The following is an 18,680-nucleotide window of genomic DNA, read 5'->3' on the forward strand; positions in this document are numbered from 1 at the left end:
AGGCAAAGTGAAATTGTGGTGTAAAGGTCACTTTTAATTTGTTAATCTCCACAAACAATGCAAAACAACAAACAACTTAACAAGTTTATAGAAATACAGCAATACAACAAACAATAACTTGTCATGTTTTGCACCTCATTTTACCTCTTCAGTGAGAATAATCCAGTCTGTTCTGGGCTAATACACTCACACACCCGAAACTAGGAACAGCAAAAAAAAGGGGAACTGAACATTAGGCTGAAAAAACAAGAACATTGCAGGCTGCAGGCATGTGGAAATAACAGAGACTAATGGAGATTAGAGGAAGTCACACACAGTGGAAGACACACATACACATACACACTAACATTTTGTCTACCTCCATGTACGGTGGGGCAAAAAAGTATTTAGTCAGCCACCAATTGTGCAAGTTCTCCCACTTAAAAGATGAGAGAGGCCTGTAATTTTCATCATATGTACACTTCAACTATGAGAGACAGAATGGGGGAAAGAATCCAGGAAATTACATTGTAGAATTTTTAATGAATTAATCGGTAAATTCCTCTGTAAAATAAGTATTTGGTCACCTACAAAAAAAGCAAGATTTCTGGCTCTCACAGACCTGTAACTTCTTCTTTAAGAGGCTCCTCTGTCCTCCACTCATTACCTGTATTAATGTCACCTGTTTGAAGTTTCCTAGAGAGCATCTGGATGATCCAGAAGAGGATTGGGAGAATGTCATATGGTCAGATGAAACCAAAATAGAACTTTTTGGTAAAAACTCAACTTGTCATGTTTGGAGGAGAAAGAATGCTGAGTTGCATCTAAAGAACACCAAACCTACTGTGAAGCATGGGGGTGAAAACATCATGCTTTGGGGCTGTTTTTCTGACAGGACGACTGATCCGTGTAAAGATAAAAATGAATGGGGCCATGTATCGTGAGATTTTGAGTGAAAACCTCATTCCATCAGCAAGGGCATTTAAGTGGCTGGGTCTTTCAGCATGACAATGATCCCAAACACACCACCTGGGCAACAAAGGAGTGGCTTCGTAAGAAGCATTTCAAGGTCCTGGAGTGGCCAAGCCAGTTTCCAGATCTCAACTCCATAGAAAGTTTTTGGAGGGAGTTGAAAATCCGTGTTGCCCAGCAACAGCCCCAAAACATCACTGCTCTAGAGGAGATCTGCATGGAGGAATTGGCCAAAGTACCAGCAATAGTGTATAAATACCTTGTGGAGACACAGTACAGACAACTTTTGAACATTGTCATTGCCATCAAAGGGTAATTAACAAAGTAATGAGATGAACTTTTGTTATTGACCAAATACTTATTTTCAACCATAATTTGCAAATTCTTTATAAATTAGACAATGTGATTTTCTGGATTTTTTTTGTTCTCATTTTGTCTCTCATAGTTGAAAGTTGTTTTCATAATTACAGGCCTTGCTCATCTTTTTAAGTGGGAGAATTGTTATAGTTATCTGCATATCCAGATGCACAATACCAATACATTCCAACAATCACTTAAACACACTTACGCACACATTTATTTTGTAAATTTGTTAAATTAAGGATGTTCACAGACATATTACTGCATTTTAGTGTCTTGGTTTTGAATGAGAAATATTTTGTAGTACTGTATTAAATATAGCGTTCAGTTCAGGCAGGCCACATAGTCAAGCTCGGCTATCAGCTGATGTCAATTTTCTAACCCCGCCCATCAGCTGATCTGATTCCTAAGTGCGCTATTGGTCCCTTTCAAACAGGGCGCCCTATTTAATTGCTTGGCTGTTTCCTCTGCATTGCTGCAACCCACCTCCTCCCCTAGCTCCTCCTTGGAACTGTGTGTTAACTTAATCAGTGTCATTCTGTTGTCACTGATGCAGGCTGTGGTCTAAATGGGGGGGATTTTGTCTGGCTGCTTTCCCAGTTAAATGGGAGATTGTCCCCCCACGAAGCTGCTGCTGTTCACTGACTAGCTTTCATGGAGCTCATGAAAAGGATCATGAGCAGAAGCATGAACAGAGCCATACTGCATAAACCGCCAAATGTAAATTTCATAAGCTTGCAAATAAAATTTTTTAAATATGTCAAAGAATTGTCTTTATTTTGACTCAAGTGGTCCTGACTGAATTAAACAAAATATTGTTGTTATTTGAAAATGTATAACATATCAAGTATAACTTGAGTCACTTCAGTCAGCTTTAATCTGATGTGGATTTCTGCTCGGTTACCATTAATCGATCAAACACACACACACACACACACACACACACACACACACACACACACACACACACACACACACACACACACACAGAGGGAGAACGAAGAACAGTCTCATAAACACAGAGAAACTGAAAGAAATGCAAATAAATCATCTAGACTGTGTAAGAGCAGATGGCATCTCACCAATTTTTCACCTTAAGCGCATTTTTTTGTTTAACCATCTCGGAAAAATTATAGTACACTTATTATGTGAGCATGTGTGAAAAACAAAAGAACAGTTTGTTCATAATGTCAAACATTTTACAAGATAAGTATCTTTCCTGGTTTGAAATCTTTCACATAAAGATACTGATCACCAAATTAATGTCAGAGATCAGATTTTTTTCAGCATTCTGTTCTCAAAATCAAGTTATCTTTCACTTTCAGTGAAGACTTGCATCCTTTACGAAACATCAAGTAAGAAAAACAGCCAGAATTACTTCCTTTATCAGGAATTACCAGATATCCATGGTGCAAAATTTACTTTTGGTTTAAATTTCTCGGAAAGAGCAGCTTTTCCCACTGATACGACCTAAGTTCTTGTATTTGGTATGTGTTTGTTTCTTTTCTCTTTTTTTCCCCTGTCATGTTCTAATAGGTTGTCCAATGATGGTTTCCCTTCTCTTGATTAGTGGTTCAGAAGAGGTGTGGTCTTTATAAGGGCGCTTCCGGCATTCAACATGGAGCTAATTTTTGGTTCGGCTGTGTTTGGGTAGAGAGCTCCGGGATCCCTCCTCTGGACGATGATCAAACTTGCCATTTTGTAGCGAAAATGTACCTCCTGAACAACCTATTGAGTATGTTCTTTTGGTCTCAAAGTGACTCTCTAAGCACGTGGAGCGTAGGGGTGTTCAGCCTATTTATTTTGATATCCTGGTTTGTACTTTGTTTTTCGTTAGGGAAGTTTAATGTATTTTATTTTATGTTCCCCTAGGTTATTTAACCCCTTCCTCTTATTGATTTCGAGGCTTGTTTTGTTTGTTATTTTGGCCTTTTGGACACCCCAAAGAGATGCTCCTATTCACTTGTCATATCTATTTTCAATAAATTTAAACTTATCCCGTAATAAGTTTGTTGAATGTGTTTGATTTTCCCCTAGACACGGGGGGGTGGGGGTGGGGTTAACAATTGGGGGCTCGTCCAGTAGTAGGTCATCCAGTAGTAGGTTGATATACATGGAGTTTAGTATAGAGGCGTTTAAATGATGTTGATATGAATGCAGCAGGTGACGAAGTTAATAGTGATGCTTCGGGGTCTGATCCTATGATGCGTTCACTTAGCGGTGTGAATTCAAGGATTTGAATTTAGCGTGGCAGCTGACGATAGAGTTAAAGGTGAAGTTTCTGTTTTGAAACCTGAGCTGCCCGAACCTAAGTCGCTGTCTATGAGTGGTGGTGCGGAAACGGAATCAGAGTGGCCGCTGTCCATTGATAAGGTTCTGATTTCTGTTAAACAGAAGGAAGATCCTTCTTTATTGCGTTGTAGAACTGTTGTGGTATTATTAAAAGACATTGAAAAGAAACCGGTGGGTTATTTTTGGGACGGCGACGTGTTAAAGAGAAAGTGGACTCCTTTAAGGTCAGATGGTTTGGGTTGGGATACTGTCTACCAACTGATTTTACCTAAATGTTTACGCAACCAGGTTTTAAGTGTGGCTCACGATAATGTCACTGGACATTTAGGCATTACTAAAACATACCAACGAATTTTGCGTTATTTTTTCTGGCCCGGTATTAAGTCTGACGTGGAGCAATATTGTCGTTCGTGCCAGGTCAGAGGAAAACCTAACCAAATAATTCAGCCAGCACCACTTAAACCTATCCCTGTGTTGGGAGAGCCCCTACCCGGAGGCAGGACCGTTACGTTCATTAAAAGCGAAGGCAGTGGTGAAAGCTCTAGGCATGTTCTTTTCTACCTTTGGTTTCCCTCGAGTGGTCCAAATGGATCAGGGAACTAATTTCATGTCTTGCCTGTTCAAATAAGTGCTTACCCAACTGAAAATCCAGCATGTTGTATCTAGTGCCTACCATCCCGAGACCCACGGAGCTCTGGAGAGGTTCCACCAAACTTTAAAGTCCATGTTGAGTAAATATTGTGTTGAATCAGGGAAAGATTGGGACGAAGAGCTGCCTTTACTTTTGTTTGCTGTCCGTGAGACCGTTCAGGAATCATTGGGATGTAGCCTAGCCAAACTGTTTTTCAAATTGTGTTATATTCTATACCATTGTTGATTTTATAGTGTTGGTCTTTGTTGTTCTCTCAGCTGATTAATCAGGAGTAGTTTCAGTCTCTCGTAAGGTGTGGATTGGGGTCAGGGCTTACCTATTTAAATTGAAGGTTCTGTTCTGAAGGTTCTGAAGAGGTTTGTCAGTATCTCTCTCTCTAACATTAGTGTCTAGTACTGTTTTGATATATTCTACCATACCTTAATTCTCACTCTTGTCTGACTACAAATATGTGCATTAAACCCATCTCTGTACTCAAGGCCTACTCTCGCAGATGCTCTCATCCACAGAGAAGAGGTTACAATCCCAGTAACCTCATCTACCCTCCTCTGTTGTGTCAGTCTCAAACAGTGGTGGTAGGTGGGCTCTGGAATTGTCAGTCTGCAGTAAAGAAAGCTGATTTTATCTCTGCTTTAACTTCCCATTACTCCTTTGATTTTCTTGCTCTAACAGAGACCTGGATATCCCCACAGAACACTGCTACAGCTGCTTTATCCTTTGCCTATGCTTTCTCTCACTCACCACGAGAAACAGGCAGGGGTGGTGGTACAGGTTTACTGTTGTCAAAGAAATGGTCCTTTACACCTCTACTCGTCTCTCATTTAACCATCTCTTCTTTTGAATTCCATGCCATTTCAGTTACCTCTCCTATCAACCTTGTTATCATTGTTGTCTACTGCCCTCCTGGTCCCCTAGGAGACTTCCTGAAAGAAATGGACTCACTGCTTAGTGCTTTCCCTTCCGATAGCTCCCCCCTGACAGTGCTTGGTGACTTCAACCTCCCCTCTGACAAGCTACATTCTTCTTCCCTCCTGTCTCTTCTCGACTCTTTCTCCCTCACACTCAACAGCTACATCCCCCCACACAAAGGAGGCAATGTCCTGGACCTGGTTTTCACACGTCCATCTCCAGCTACAGACGTGACTGCTACCCCACTACACGTCTCTGATCATCAACTGGTATCCTTCACCGTCACTCTACCTATCCTACCTAAAACTACCTTTCACCCCCTCGCTCTTACTCGCCGCAACCTTCACTCTGTCTCCCCTTCATCTGTAGCTTCTGGCACTCTTTCGTCCCTTCCTGATACTGAGTCTTTTTCCTCACTACCCTTGGACTCAGCCACAGATACTTTCCTCTCTTCTCTTTCCTCAGCTATGTACTTCCTTTGCCCGATGTTCACTAAACGCAAGAAAACTTCTTGTTCTGCTCCTTGGCTTTCAGATGTGCTGTGCAACAATCGAAGAGAGCTAAGATCATCAGAGAGAAAGTGGAAGAAATCACACACTTGATGCAGATCTTGATTTTTACAGAACACTTCTTGTCAAGTTCTCCTCAGATGTGAGCTCTGCCAAGACTTCCTTCTACAAGGAAAAGCTTGAAACTTCCTCACATGACCCTCGGAAATTCCAAAACACCATCTCTTCTCTGCTCAACCCCCCGACTCCACCTTATTCATCCTCCCTGACTGCAGAAGACTTTGCTTCTTTCTACCAGGAGAAGATTGAGGAAATCTGCCGGACCTTCACTTCAGCCCTGACTGCACTTACATCTCAGAGTATGGATTCCCCGCAGAAGAGATTTTACAACTCATCCAGTCCTTGCAATCCTACCACCTGCCCATTGTATCCACTCCCTACCACTATGCTCCAGACCATCTCGCAAGACCTTTTGCCCTTCATTTCCACTGTCGTCAATAGATCCATAGCATCTGGTCAGGTACCAACTACTTTCAAGCTAGCAAGGGTTATTCCCATCATAAAGAAACCTGCTCTGGATCCATCAGACCTCAGTAACTACAGACTGGTATCAATTCTCTCATTTCTTTCAAAAATTCTTGAAGGCATTGTCTATAATCAACTGATTGTCTATCTCTCACAGAACAACCTCCAAGACCCCAACCAGTCTGGCTTTAAAGCAGCTCACCCTACAGAGACAGCCCTTTTGGATGTCTCTGAGAAGCTACATGCTGCTAGATCAGCCAAACTGACATCCATCCTTATCCTGCTTGACCTTTCAGCAGCGTTTGATACGGTCAACCACAAGACTCTCTTATCCACCCTTAAGAGTCTTGGGATTTGTTTGCTTCCTACCTGGAAGGACGCTCATATCAGGTAACATGGAGGGGAGTGACATCATGACTCTTTACTGGCGTCGCACAGGGCTCAGTACTTGGTCCTCTTCTTTTCTCCCTGTATACTCACTCTCCTGGTGAAGTTATTTCATCACATGGCTTCTATTACCACTGCTAGGCTGATGATACACAACTTATCTTCGCTTTCCCACCCTCAGATGCCACAGCTTCTGACCGGATCTCAGCATGTCTGGCAGAAATTTCATCATGAATGACTGCTCATCAGTTAAAGCTCAATCCTAGCAAAACTGAACTGCTGTTCATCCCAGGTAATTCATCCCCAGGTCATGATCTTGCTATATCCTTGCACAACGATCTGATCTCCCTTTCAGCCACAGCTCACAACCTTGGGGTAACCATGGACAATCAACTGTCCTTTTCCTCTCATGTTGCTAATGTGACTCGCTCGTGTCGGTTTCTTCTCTACAACATTAGAAGGATTAGGCCATTCGGTCTACCTATGAACGCAATCCGTCCTCTGCAAATGATCCAAAATGCAGCTGCCCGGCTTGTTTTCAACCTGCCAAAGTTCTTGCATACCACCCCGCTGCTGCGATCCCTCTACTGGCTTCCGGTAGCTGCACGCATCCGATTCAAAACACTGATGCTGGCCTACAAAGCCAAAAATGGACCAGTTCCCTATTACCTCAAAGCCCTCATCATTCCTCGCACTGCACCCCGCAACCTCCGATCTACCAGCACTGCTCGACTGGTTCCACCATCTCTCAGGGTAAGAGGCAAGTATACTACAAGACTCTTCTCTGTTCTGGCACCATGGTGGTGGAATGAACTGCCCCTAGAGGTCCGGACAGCTGAGTCACTGGCTATTTTCAAGCAGCGGTTGAAGACCTACTTATTCAGGAAACACTTCAACTAGCACTTCTTTCCTTATCTTTTGCATTTAAAAAAAAAAACAAACCTTTGACACATTTTCATTGTAACTTTGAACAAATGTTTTAAACTCATGGTATCTTAAGTATGTAATCTAGTGAGCCAGCATTAATGTATTCAATGTTAGAGATTTAAGCACTTATGTACGTCGCTCTGGATAAGGGCGTCTGCCAAATGCTGTACAGTAAATGTAAATGTAATGTCAAGTCTTCACAAGTCAGTCAAGATGTCCTTTAATACAGCCAGTCCTCACAACCTCCTCCCGGAACATTTTCATTGTCTTTCTATATAAGAGATGGACAATTCTGTTTCCATAATTAAAACTAAGTTGAATACTGCATTTTATATAGGTAGACATCTAAAACATTCTGGTAGGTGGGTCACAAGGACTGGAGTTGAGAAACACTGCTTTAATTGGCGTTTAGACAATAAATAATGTCTATTTAATATTGTTTAAACTGTAAGGTTTGTTACTGTTACTACAATATGTATTTGTTATTAACAGATCATTGAGGAATTCTTCAGAATCACGAACAAAGACCTTCAGAGCAGCCATAGACAGATTTACACCTAAAGTATACAGAGCTAGAAAAGCTGCATTTGGAGAGGACATGGAACAGCTCCTAGAAAGACTTGATGAAAGGGCAAGTTAAGTTTCATAACTTAAATGTTGTGGAGGTTTATTCCGTTTTCTTACTTGGCTAATTAGTTGTTACCTCTGTATGTTTTTAATACTGTAGAACATCGTTCAGTACACTGGTCGTGGACCAGTGTACAACAAGAATCCGTGTAGCTCTGTTGCTTTCCACCTACATCAATCTGCTAGTGCCCGAGGCCTTCGAGCAAACTCACGTGGAATGGAATTTCTCAAGGCAATAAGTCTATCTGACACCATGGAAGCTTGAATGGATGATATGCGACAGTGCAAGGGACCAGTGGTGCTGATCCACAAGTCTAAGAGACGGCGCATTACACCCAGACAAACCAGGTGCATGTAATCATGTGGGAAACAAGTGACCATGTCAATGCCAATGTCTGTAAGAGGTGAGAGCTGGATGTGGTGTTCTTCATCAGTTGCTTGCCTAAAACTCTCATCAGTTCTGCACTTTGCATTCAACTCAGGAAATGTCATTCAAATTGATTTCCAAACATCTCTTTTGTGGCACTTCTCACGTGCATGATATGCAGTGTGTGACTTCAAATCTCAAACGAAGGCTCGGGCAGGGGCATCGCACACAACAGAAATAACATGCAAAAAGAAAGTTTTCTTCTGAACAGAAACCCATCTCTCAACATTTTCAGCTTCTGAACCAGATCATGAAGATAATCGGCCAAAGAATTTGGCTTTGAAGTACCACAAAAGAGTCCAACCAACACAGGTGCCTTAGTGTGACCTTGCGGCAAACCATTACTCTTAAAGAGTATCAGAATTCAATTGAATTTGAATACATGTTTGTCTGGCACAGTATGCCAAACTTTATCAAGGATTTTCCAAACAGAATTTAGAATTCCACAATAATGGAACACACCACCAGCTGCACTGCTAATGCTGTAGCTGTTTTTGTTTTCAGCAACGTTCTTCCATCCATCCACTTTGAGAATGGTAAGAAGCGCTGACAAAGCAATTAGTGAAATTCCAAATACAACTGCCCAACCTGTTAGTGAACTCTGCAAATCACTCTCTCTCTGACCAAGGTTTTCCAAGATCAGAGTGGTCCTCAACAGAAACTGCAGTCTCTTTGTGTACTTCCTTATCTTCAACATCCAACTCAATATTCTGATCACCACCTTCATCACTAATTTCCATCTATGATTTCCCTGAATCATCAACACAAACACTTACCTCCAAATTGTCCTCCACCTCCACCTCCCTATGTTGCTTATTGTCAATCAGTTCACTGACTAATCTTAATGCCCTCCTTATGGAATTGCTTCTATCATTGTACTTCCAAACCTTTTCCATACTTTTCCATTTACTGAAGCCTTTTGTTTTTCCTCCTAAAAAAAATACAGATTATTAAAAAGTTTTAATAGACTATAATGAAAATGAAATAGCCTCTGTTTGATTCTGAAAAAGCAAAAAAACTTGATTAATTAAAACCACTAATTATAATTAAAAGCACATTTGATTTCTGTGATTTTAACTCAAAATAACTGTTTGATGTAATACCTAATGAAATACTGTTTATACATGCAATCATGGCTGAAGAAATAATTGAAAAGTAATCAACAACATAACATGCAACATACACCACGAATGAAATTCTAAAATATTGGTCAAACAAAAATGTATAATTTTCACTGTGATTTAATATATACTTTTACAGACATTTGCTCCAACCAAATAACATTAAAATGATGGTTACAACCCTAATCTGCCAAGTGACATAATACAATGACTGACTTTTTCAGGAGTAGTGGCATGCTAGTTTATTGTATTTACAACATGAAACAGTTAAATTAGATTAAAACTGCGTTCACGTGCTACTGAAACAAGTTTTTTTTTTTTAAATATTTGTTTATTGATACATATGTACAGTATGTTCTCACTTACTGTCTCTGCTGGCTTACCCGGGTTCAGTGCGAGTGGCTGTTTCCAAACAAGACTGCGTCTGCCCACTTATTCAACAGACAATTACTGGAGTATTTTCATTCACATTTCCTCATTGGAGATTTGTTGCTTAAAGCGTTATAAGCCTTGAATCATAACAACCATCTACAACTTGAATTACAACATGTGAAATATTTGATCGGAAAAAAAAAGAAATTGTCATAAAGGCAATACGAGACTATGTGTGTCACGTGTCATCTGGGTAAATAATCTGGGCCAGATTCGTTTGCTGACTGGGCAGTGTCTCTAGTCATCTGTTATCTGTTACAGAATGATTTCTTTAATAAAAAGTCCTCTATAGATCAAATAAAAATAAAACATGTTCAGTACTTGACACTAAAGCACTATTTTATGAGCCTTTACAAGATTTTTTTTTATTATGAAGATCTTCTTTATTACATTATATTTCTCATGATCATTTCATTTTTATATTTTACCATTTTGAATGAAAGCGCTCAAGTTATTACATAATTAAACACAGTGAAAATAAATACAGAACTCAAAAAAGCAGCATGCAGCATGCTTACCTTGTCACATGGTTTATTTCTCTTCTAGCTCACACATTGTTTCATTTAACAAACTTTACTACAACACCTTTTACTGTATTTCTTTATGTTCATGTTTAGTGGCTTTTAATGCTCTTGAATATGACATAGAATCATAAAATGTATATACTTTATTCTTATTTGAACAAAACTCTGGAGTGCTAAGGAATATTTATTTTTCTGTGTAACTCTGTTCAAAACAAAAGAAACAGCATGTTATTGTGATATTGAGCTGTTCTCTTAGGCACAGATGGCTGCCAGACGTTGGTTGTTCTCCTTCATCTGATTGATGAGTCTTGGCAGGTCATTGCGATAGAGGAGCTCATTCCCTGTGATCTGCTCTATGGCCTTCATCACATCCTCCATCACCTTCATCACAGGCTCCTGTAGGATGGATCTGCGAGTCAGACCTTCAGCCACACTGACCCTCCCACTGAGGACACCCAGAAGATTGACAGCTCCTCTCACTTTCCCCTGGAACTCAGCTACAGACTGACTCTGCTTCTTCACCTTCTCGATTCCTTCACGTGTCTGATTTAGCTGGACATTTTTCTGACTGATGTCACATTCGGTCTGGGAAATCTTAGACACATAGTGAGATACTTTAAGTTCATAGTTTCTCACTTCATTCTCAGACTTTCTCACCTCCTCTTGAGCGACTTTGACAGCTTTGTTTGCTTGATCCAGTTCAACTCCACCACCAATCATCATGGCAGGACCTGAAGAAACAAACTATAGAGTCAGAACAGACACTCACATGAAGGTTATGATGATGAAACAGTTCAGATGTCATTATTTTTATCTGTATGCTGTAATTCTTACCTGCAATCCATCCAATGATTGGTATAAGTAACAGTCCTGCCCCAACACCTGTGACAATTTCAGCATCACGTTTCCTTTTCTGCTGAGCCTGAAGTGTGTTTATTGCTGAATTCAGATTTCTCCTGGTATGCTCCAGAGCTCCCTGAGATACTCTGAGTAAATATTCATTTGATTCCTTCTCTTTTCTAAAGTTGTCTAAGGTTAGTATTGTGTAGTTTATCTCCTGCTTGAGTTTCCCCTCTTCTTGTATCAGTCTCTCTAAGTTTTCATCCAGACTCTTTAACCCTGAACTGGCTTCCTGTTCTGACTGCTTCAGGAGCTGATGAGCCTGTACTATCTGCTGTCTGATGTGGTCGTAGTTGGAGCATTTCCCAGTAACAGGATCTACAGCTGCCTCAATAAGAGCCTTATAGACTTCATTCAGGGAGGAGACCCCACCTTTCAGTGGTATGAGAACAGCTTCAGCTGTGTTCTTCAGAACAACTCTGTAGAGACAAACAAAACATTTCAACACAGAAAATCAAAAAGCCTTAAAGAATTGAAATGAATTAATTTTTGTTTTGGTTGAATAATTTTTATGTAATTCTGTTTAAAAGTGAATTAATTGTTATGAATCATTTTTGTTAATTATGGAATTCAACTCACTCCAATGATGAAAGCTGATTCATCTGAAACAGGAACTAAACATGTTAAAGGGGAAAAACTCAAACCTGATCATGAGATCATCATAAAAATCTCCTTCAGTGTCTCTAGTCATCTGTTACAGAATGATTTCATTAATAAAAATCCTCTATAGATCAAAAGGATAATGGTTCAGTCTTTCACACTAAAATACTATTTTGTGAGTCTTAAACATGAGATTGTGGTGGTTTTCTCTTTATTTCTTCATATGTCAGTCATTTTATTTTTAGAATTTAAGTTTGAATGAATCCATCAAGTTATTATACATTTAAACACAGTAAAAAAAATAAAATAATAATAATTAAAAATAAATAAATAAATAAATAAATAAATAAATAAATAAATAAATAAATAAATAAATAAATAAAAGAATCCAGCACCTATAAAGCCTGAAACATGATTACCTTGTCACAGGGTCTCCTGAAGATAAATCTGTAATTAGAGTGAGAAAGTTTAACTCTGTTGCTGTACTTTCTCTTCTGGATCACAACAGTCACTTATTATGTGAGATTTATAAGATGCACTTCTTTTATAAGTGTATCAGAGGTGGGTGGGTGAAAAGGGGAGGGCAGATTACACATTATAAATACTCAGGGGTCTTCAGTCTTGAGACAGTGCACCACTTGGGTCACAGAGCAGACGGAGAACCTCCACACCTTCACTGAAGACTATCAGCATATCCAGGTAGGAAGAATCTGTTCTCAACAATTACTTTTAAAGTTTTGTCACACTGCAAACATTTAATCCTTTTATATAATTCACTTCAATTTAAAATTATTTGTATTGCGCATTTAACAATGGACATTAAAGTGCTTTTAATCTTTAAGAACAAAATGAAACATAAGACTTTTGAGCTGCCCCTTTTTTAAACATTAACTACATTAATAACACAGGAACTTTATACCAGCTCCCTTTTTCCTCTCTCCTTTCCACCTCTACTTACTCCCTTTCCATCTTCCGTTTCTAGTTGTTTCATTCTATCTTCTTTTATACATAGAATGGACGGTTAACACCAATATAGTTGCGAACACTTAGTTTTATTTAACACAACAAACCCATTCTGTACTCTCAAATGTAAACAACATGAGACAACTGGTGTCACACTTTATACAGTCCGTGCTGCAACAACAACCATCCCAACATCTTTTCTCTTTTTTTTTTCCCCAAGTAACCAACAACCTGAAAACACAATTTGATTTCAAGAGCTTACTGGAATGTAAATCAGAACAGCATGCATACCTTCACATATGCTTCGTATTGACTGAGATTACACAATATAAAATTATTACTGTCTTAGCATTATCTTACTGAAACTTAAATCCTTCAACACCTATTCACTTCAAGTAAACTCATATAACAAAATAAACTGTTGTCTTTACTGTTTATCTTAAGCCTCATTTTTTTTTCTTTTTAATTATTATTATCATTATTTTTTTTTTCTTTCTATCTTTTAAAGTAGCACATATGAAACAAACTCTCACTGCGGGGCGAACACATACACAAAAACATAATGCCCCAGAATCCCGGAGCATACCAGTAAATATTAGGTGATCAATGAACATAATCTTTAAAGGAGGGAAATTAGGAAGTCGTGCCGGATTGGTGCACCTTGCGGACAGCTGATAAGCAGCTGATGCAGCTTACTGCGTGGCCTGCCTGAACTAACGCAATGCTTGATTTTCCTTTTTTGCACATTTATATTGGACAACTTCCTCTTAAGTCATTCACTTTTTACAGTCTGAGTGGCTCATAGCTTTTGTTGTTCAATTATATTTTACTTCTTTAGTTTATATTAATTGTTGTTATTTAAAATTTCCTAAAGTCTAAACTGATGTCTGATGTAGTTGTAATTGTAGCATTGCTCAGTGAAGAAGCATGAGATCTGGGATTCTGGGGTAATATCCTATTTACAGGACATTTTAGCTGGAAGCTATAAACAGATCTGATGAGAAATACAATAGTGAAACATCTGTCTCACAGTTAAGCTTGGAGGAAGAGGTGTGGTGGTGCTGGGAACCATTTCAACTGTTGGTCCTGGTGAAAAGTGCACTAATAATATAGTTTATAAAAAGCTGCACATAGGTTTACATGCAAGGCATAAACATAAAAAGAAACCAAGGGGTAAATGTATTCCATACTAAATCTGTAATGTGTCTGTCTGTGTTTTCCCCTTGTTTCTGTCTGCCGTCTCTCCCTGATGTTAATTGTTGACCCCGCCCACCTATCTGTTACCATGGACACTAATTACATTCATTCTCTTCCCCAGGTGTTTTGTCTTAGTCCTTGTCTGTCTCTGTTTTGGGATTGGTTCTCGTTCACCATATATACTCTGTCTGTTCACGTCAATGTTGTTGGTCGTTTTTGGTGTTGGTGTGTGCATGTCCGTGTTCCCGTTTCCTGTTTGTTCCGTGTTGCCTGCGTGTTTGTTTGTGTTTTGTTTAGTAAAAACCGTTAAACTGCATTTGGATCCTTACTCGCCTTTGTCTCACCGTGTCACCTCGTGACAAAATCACTATCTATTTATTTAATCTGTTCTAATTTTCTGACCACTGATTTGACTTTAAGACCTTTAAAATATTAAATTAATAGTTCAGCACTGACATAACACCTAATATTTAACATACTGATAATCTTAAAGTGTCTATAATATTAAACACAATCACATCTAACTTGTCTAGTGTTCAAGCAAGTTGAAGTTGAGTGTTGAAGTGTTGAAACTTTTTGTTAGTTGTATCAGATGTAAACACTCCATCTTTACTCATGTGTCCAACAAATAACTAAACCCACCAAATGTAAGAGCTCGCAGATGTTGTCTCTGTGCATCGTGGTTTGTAAGTGTAAATTTTTTTCTCTGCTGGCACCCAAGAAGGCAGCCATGGTGATGTCATTATTAATTTCTTTTCTTTTTGTTTTTTGTAGGAAAAAAGAAGCCATGGATTTGCAAATTGTAAAGAAAACTCAAAGCATCAACACAGCTGAGGAGATGAGGAACCAAACCAAGCTTGTGATGCAGCCGTATGCCAACTGGGAGGAGTATCTGACTCCTGCTCCTCTCTCCATAGCCATACTGGGAGAGCTGGTCTTCATCTCCTCCAAAACAGATTTCTCCATCAACAAGAACCCACCTAAAGTTGGCTACAAGTTCATCAAATACCCAGAGTCATTTCGTGCCTGCCTCATGCAGGTGTGTAACTCAGGCTGGTGCGCTTTCAACGAGGCCCATAAGAACATGGATCAGATTAGACTTTATACCATGGCAGTTCCTGATTACATGAAGATGGCTGTGAAGATCCTGTTCCAAGGCAGTGATGAGGTTGTTGAAGCTCACCTCCCTGAACAGTTGGAGAACATCCGTGTTGTTGCAGATGACTGTCTTCAGCTGGCAATTTCAACAGAAAAATGGTTCACTGATGTCATCAACCTTATCCAAGAACTGCTGGAAGCATGCGTAAATGCTGAGCACTTTTATGGAGAGGAGCTGGAGGAAATCAAGCTCAAACTGGAGGAGTCCAAGCTGAGGAAACAGTCATCAGAAGAAGCAGCTAAACGCTCAGAGAAAGCACTGAAATACATGGAAAAACAGCTGAACGAAGCCCATGAAAGTTACAGCAAAGCAATGGATTCATTGCCCAGTGGATGGGAAATGATAGGAATGGATTTGGTTAATGGCATATGTGAGGGCATCACAACTCTTATTAATGGAGTAACGTCCATTTTTTCTAAAAGTGAATCACAGAATGATCCTAAAAAAAATGTGTCTAAAAGTCCAAAATTTGAAGCTGATAGCTTTGATGAAATTCCTATTTATAGTAAATCGGCAGAAATCCTGAAATGCACAGAGAAAATTCAAGAGTTTGTGATTGAAAACACAATTAACTGGAAAGATTTGTATGATCAAAAACACAAAACTACAAAGACAAATTTTCAGGCAGATCAGTTCAAACGAATCGAGGAAAATTTAAAAAAATTTCCAAACTGCACAGCAAAAGAGGAAGCTCAAAACATCTGTACCAAAGGCATCGATATCTGTGAAGAACTAGCAAAGTATACACCAGAAGGGGAATGGGAAGAAGCAAAAATAAATGGGTTGATTAAACTGATCAGAAACCTGAATGAATCAGCTCGCAGTTTTGACAGCAAAAGTAAATCTGTCACAAATTCTCCTGCTCTGACTCCAAAACCACCAATGATGTATAAAGAAGAAAGTAAACCTGGGAAGGTGAAAGCTTCACAAAGGGCATCAGATAATGCCAGGTTCCGCATAGAGCAGAGCCGCGCTCAACTGGACAAGACCAGAGAGAGTTATGAGAAGAGTGTAGAGAACATGGAGAAGAACCAAAAGGAGCTGACTGACATCCTGATAACCATGAGGAGGTGTGAGATCAAAGAGATAGACTTTAACACCACTATACAAATGTTGGCTAAGGGTATGGATGCCATGGGGAGAGTGAAGGAGCAGTGGGAGAAGATGGTGCGCTTCTTTCAGATGGTGTCCAACATCGTGAAAATCAGTCTGACCAAAACACTTAAAGATTTTGTTTCTACATCTGAGAAGACACAGGCGCTTTCCTACAACGCAAAGCTCTTCTCCATAGATATGCTCTACAATCAAGCCTTTCAAGCCACTAACATCGCCAACCTTGTGAACATGATCTCTACAACCTACACTGAAGTGTCCACCAAGCACATCATGGATCGTGTCAGCTCTCTGGGAAAACTGATGGTCATGGACAAGGAAAAGCCAGAGTTTCAGTTTGAGGTTGATCAGTTACGGAACGCCTGTGATGGGGCTCAAAAAGCCATCTTAGTCCTTGTCCTCAAGAACAAGAGGGAGTTTGAAGAGAAGAGTCTTGCAAGACAGAATATGATTGATAAAGAGTTGCTTGCCATTCTACCTGCTGCTGCTCCAGAAGAGATAAAGCGCATTCAAGCAGCTGCTAAAAGTGGATTCACAGAAGAAGATGAATCAGACTACGCCTGAGTGAATGAACAAAAGTTCTTCTCTACAATTATACCCAATAAAGCTCCTAAAGTATCAAACAAGTGCCTTACACTGTAATTAGCACAGTGTTCGTATTCAAGCTTCTTGTCACATGTGATCATAAATATCATGTGAGCATCATATCATTCATTTTTGTCACTTTTAATTAACTTGTTTTTTTCTAATTACATTTATATTATAAATATAATACGCATGTAATATTCTTGTGTATGTTTATATATGTGTATGCATTAATGCTCTGTCTTAACAGTAAAGTGACAAAATTATTCTGCACTTCAAACTATTCTCTAATACCACAATATAACGAATAATTTTTCCCATTAGCTTTGCATTTAACCAAAAAATAAAGATTTCTTACTTATTTGTATTATTTAGTACTCAGTAGCTTTCTTAAGTGATACATTTCTAAAATGATAAAAGTCATTTACTTCACCTCCTTCTTCAGGTTTACAATTATCAAGACTAATCTCTTAGAAATGGATGTTTTTATTATTTTTCAGTGTTAGTGTTGATGTTAAATTGGTCCTCTATCACTGTACCAACCGAAATGTACCAGAAAAATCCACTAGAAGATTCTGACATAAAATAATTGCCTTACAATTTGGATTTGTTTGTTTGCACTTTACCAGAATAAACGCTTTCTGCAATTTCATTCATTTTGTCTACTTTTCTGATTTCCCCTTGGGGATTAATAAAGTTCTCCACTAATAATACTTTGTTGTAACAATTGTTAAGCTATAGTAAGAGGGACTATACACTCTCAGATGAACCTCCAGTCTCCTGCAAATGGGTCCATCAGAATAATGCAGGCATTCATGAGAATATGGAACTATTCCTACTTTTATTAGTTAGCGTTCATGAGGTTTTGAACACCATACGTTACGACTTATTACACAACTTCCTGTGCATACTTTACCTGCATGTATAACGACTCATACATCAGCACACCAAATCCTAATAACACAATTACCTCCATAGACAAAATAAACACACAAAAATAAATCTCATACTATTGTTATGGCAACATTTACCTGTATCTAGAAATGTTGAGGAATGTTGATAGTTAAACAGTCTACTGCCAAATTAAACCTATAGACAAACCTATCACAAAAAGAGGTGGTGTCGGGTGTGGTGGGTTAGAGGTTAGGGTTAAAGTACAGACAGGAGGGCAGATTTTTATACTGTTTGTCTGTCTATTGTAGTCACATTTACTTACACTTTTACATAACACTGTTGCTAAAGTAATACTGCAAGTGTTTATGCATGTATCCGTGTGTGTGTGTGTGTGTATGATTGTGTGTGTGTGTGTGCACGCATGTGTGTGTGTCTTTGAGATACTGTGTTTGTCCCATATGTGAAATGTTGCCATACAGCACCCTCTGCTGTCACCTTATATTTTGATTCTGTTTGCTTATTTATTTATTTGTTTGTTTGTAAAAAAAAAAAATCTGCACTAATTATAATTTAATAAATATCTTTAGCAAGGTTCCACACTAATCCATGTCCTTAGCTTGTTTTCA

General features: G+C 39.0%; 2 protein-coding genes across 2 annotated transcripts; one reads left to right on the forward strand and one right to left on the reverse strand.

Annotated features, from left to right (window-relative positions):
- Positions 1–10,633: 10,633 nt before the first annotated feature.
- On the reverse strand, positions 10,634–12,581 carry LOC113650552. The gene is made up of 4 exons (XM_027158964.2): positions 12,563–12,581; positions 12,123–12,157; positions 11,478–11,962; positions 10,634–11,374 (listed from the first exon to the last, which is right to left on the reverse strand). The coding sequence occupies exons 2-4, from the start codon at positions 12,143–12,145 to the stop codon at positions 10,896–10,898; spliced, it is 987 nt and encodes a 328-aa protein (XP_027014765.2). The 5' UTR covers positions 12,146–12,157; positions 12,563–12,581; the 3' UTR covers positions 10,634–10,895.
- Positions 12,582–12,715: 134 nt separating this feature from the next.
- LOC113650551 lies at positions 12,716–17,812 on the forward strand. The gene is made up of 2 exons (XM_027158962.2): positions 12,716–12,842; positions 15,078–17,812. Exon 2 carries the CDS (start codon positions 15,091–15,093, stop codon positions 17,137–17,139), a length of 2,049 nt encoding a protein of 682 aa, XP_027014763.1. The 5' UTR covers positions 12,716–12,842; positions 15,078–15,090; the 3' UTR covers positions 17,140–17,812.
- The last annotated feature ends 868 nt before the right edge of the window (positions 17,813–18,680 follow it).

The sequence above is a fragment of the Tachysurus fulvidraco genome, chromosome 7 (assembly GCF_022655615.1).
Source record: "Tachysurus fulvidraco isolate hzauxx_2018 chromosome 7, HZAU_PFXX_2.0, whole genome shotgun sequence".
In the NCBI taxonomy this organism is placed as follows: Eukaryota; Metazoa; Chordata; class Actinopteri; order Siluriformes; family Bagridae; genus Tachysurus; species Tachysurus fulvidraco.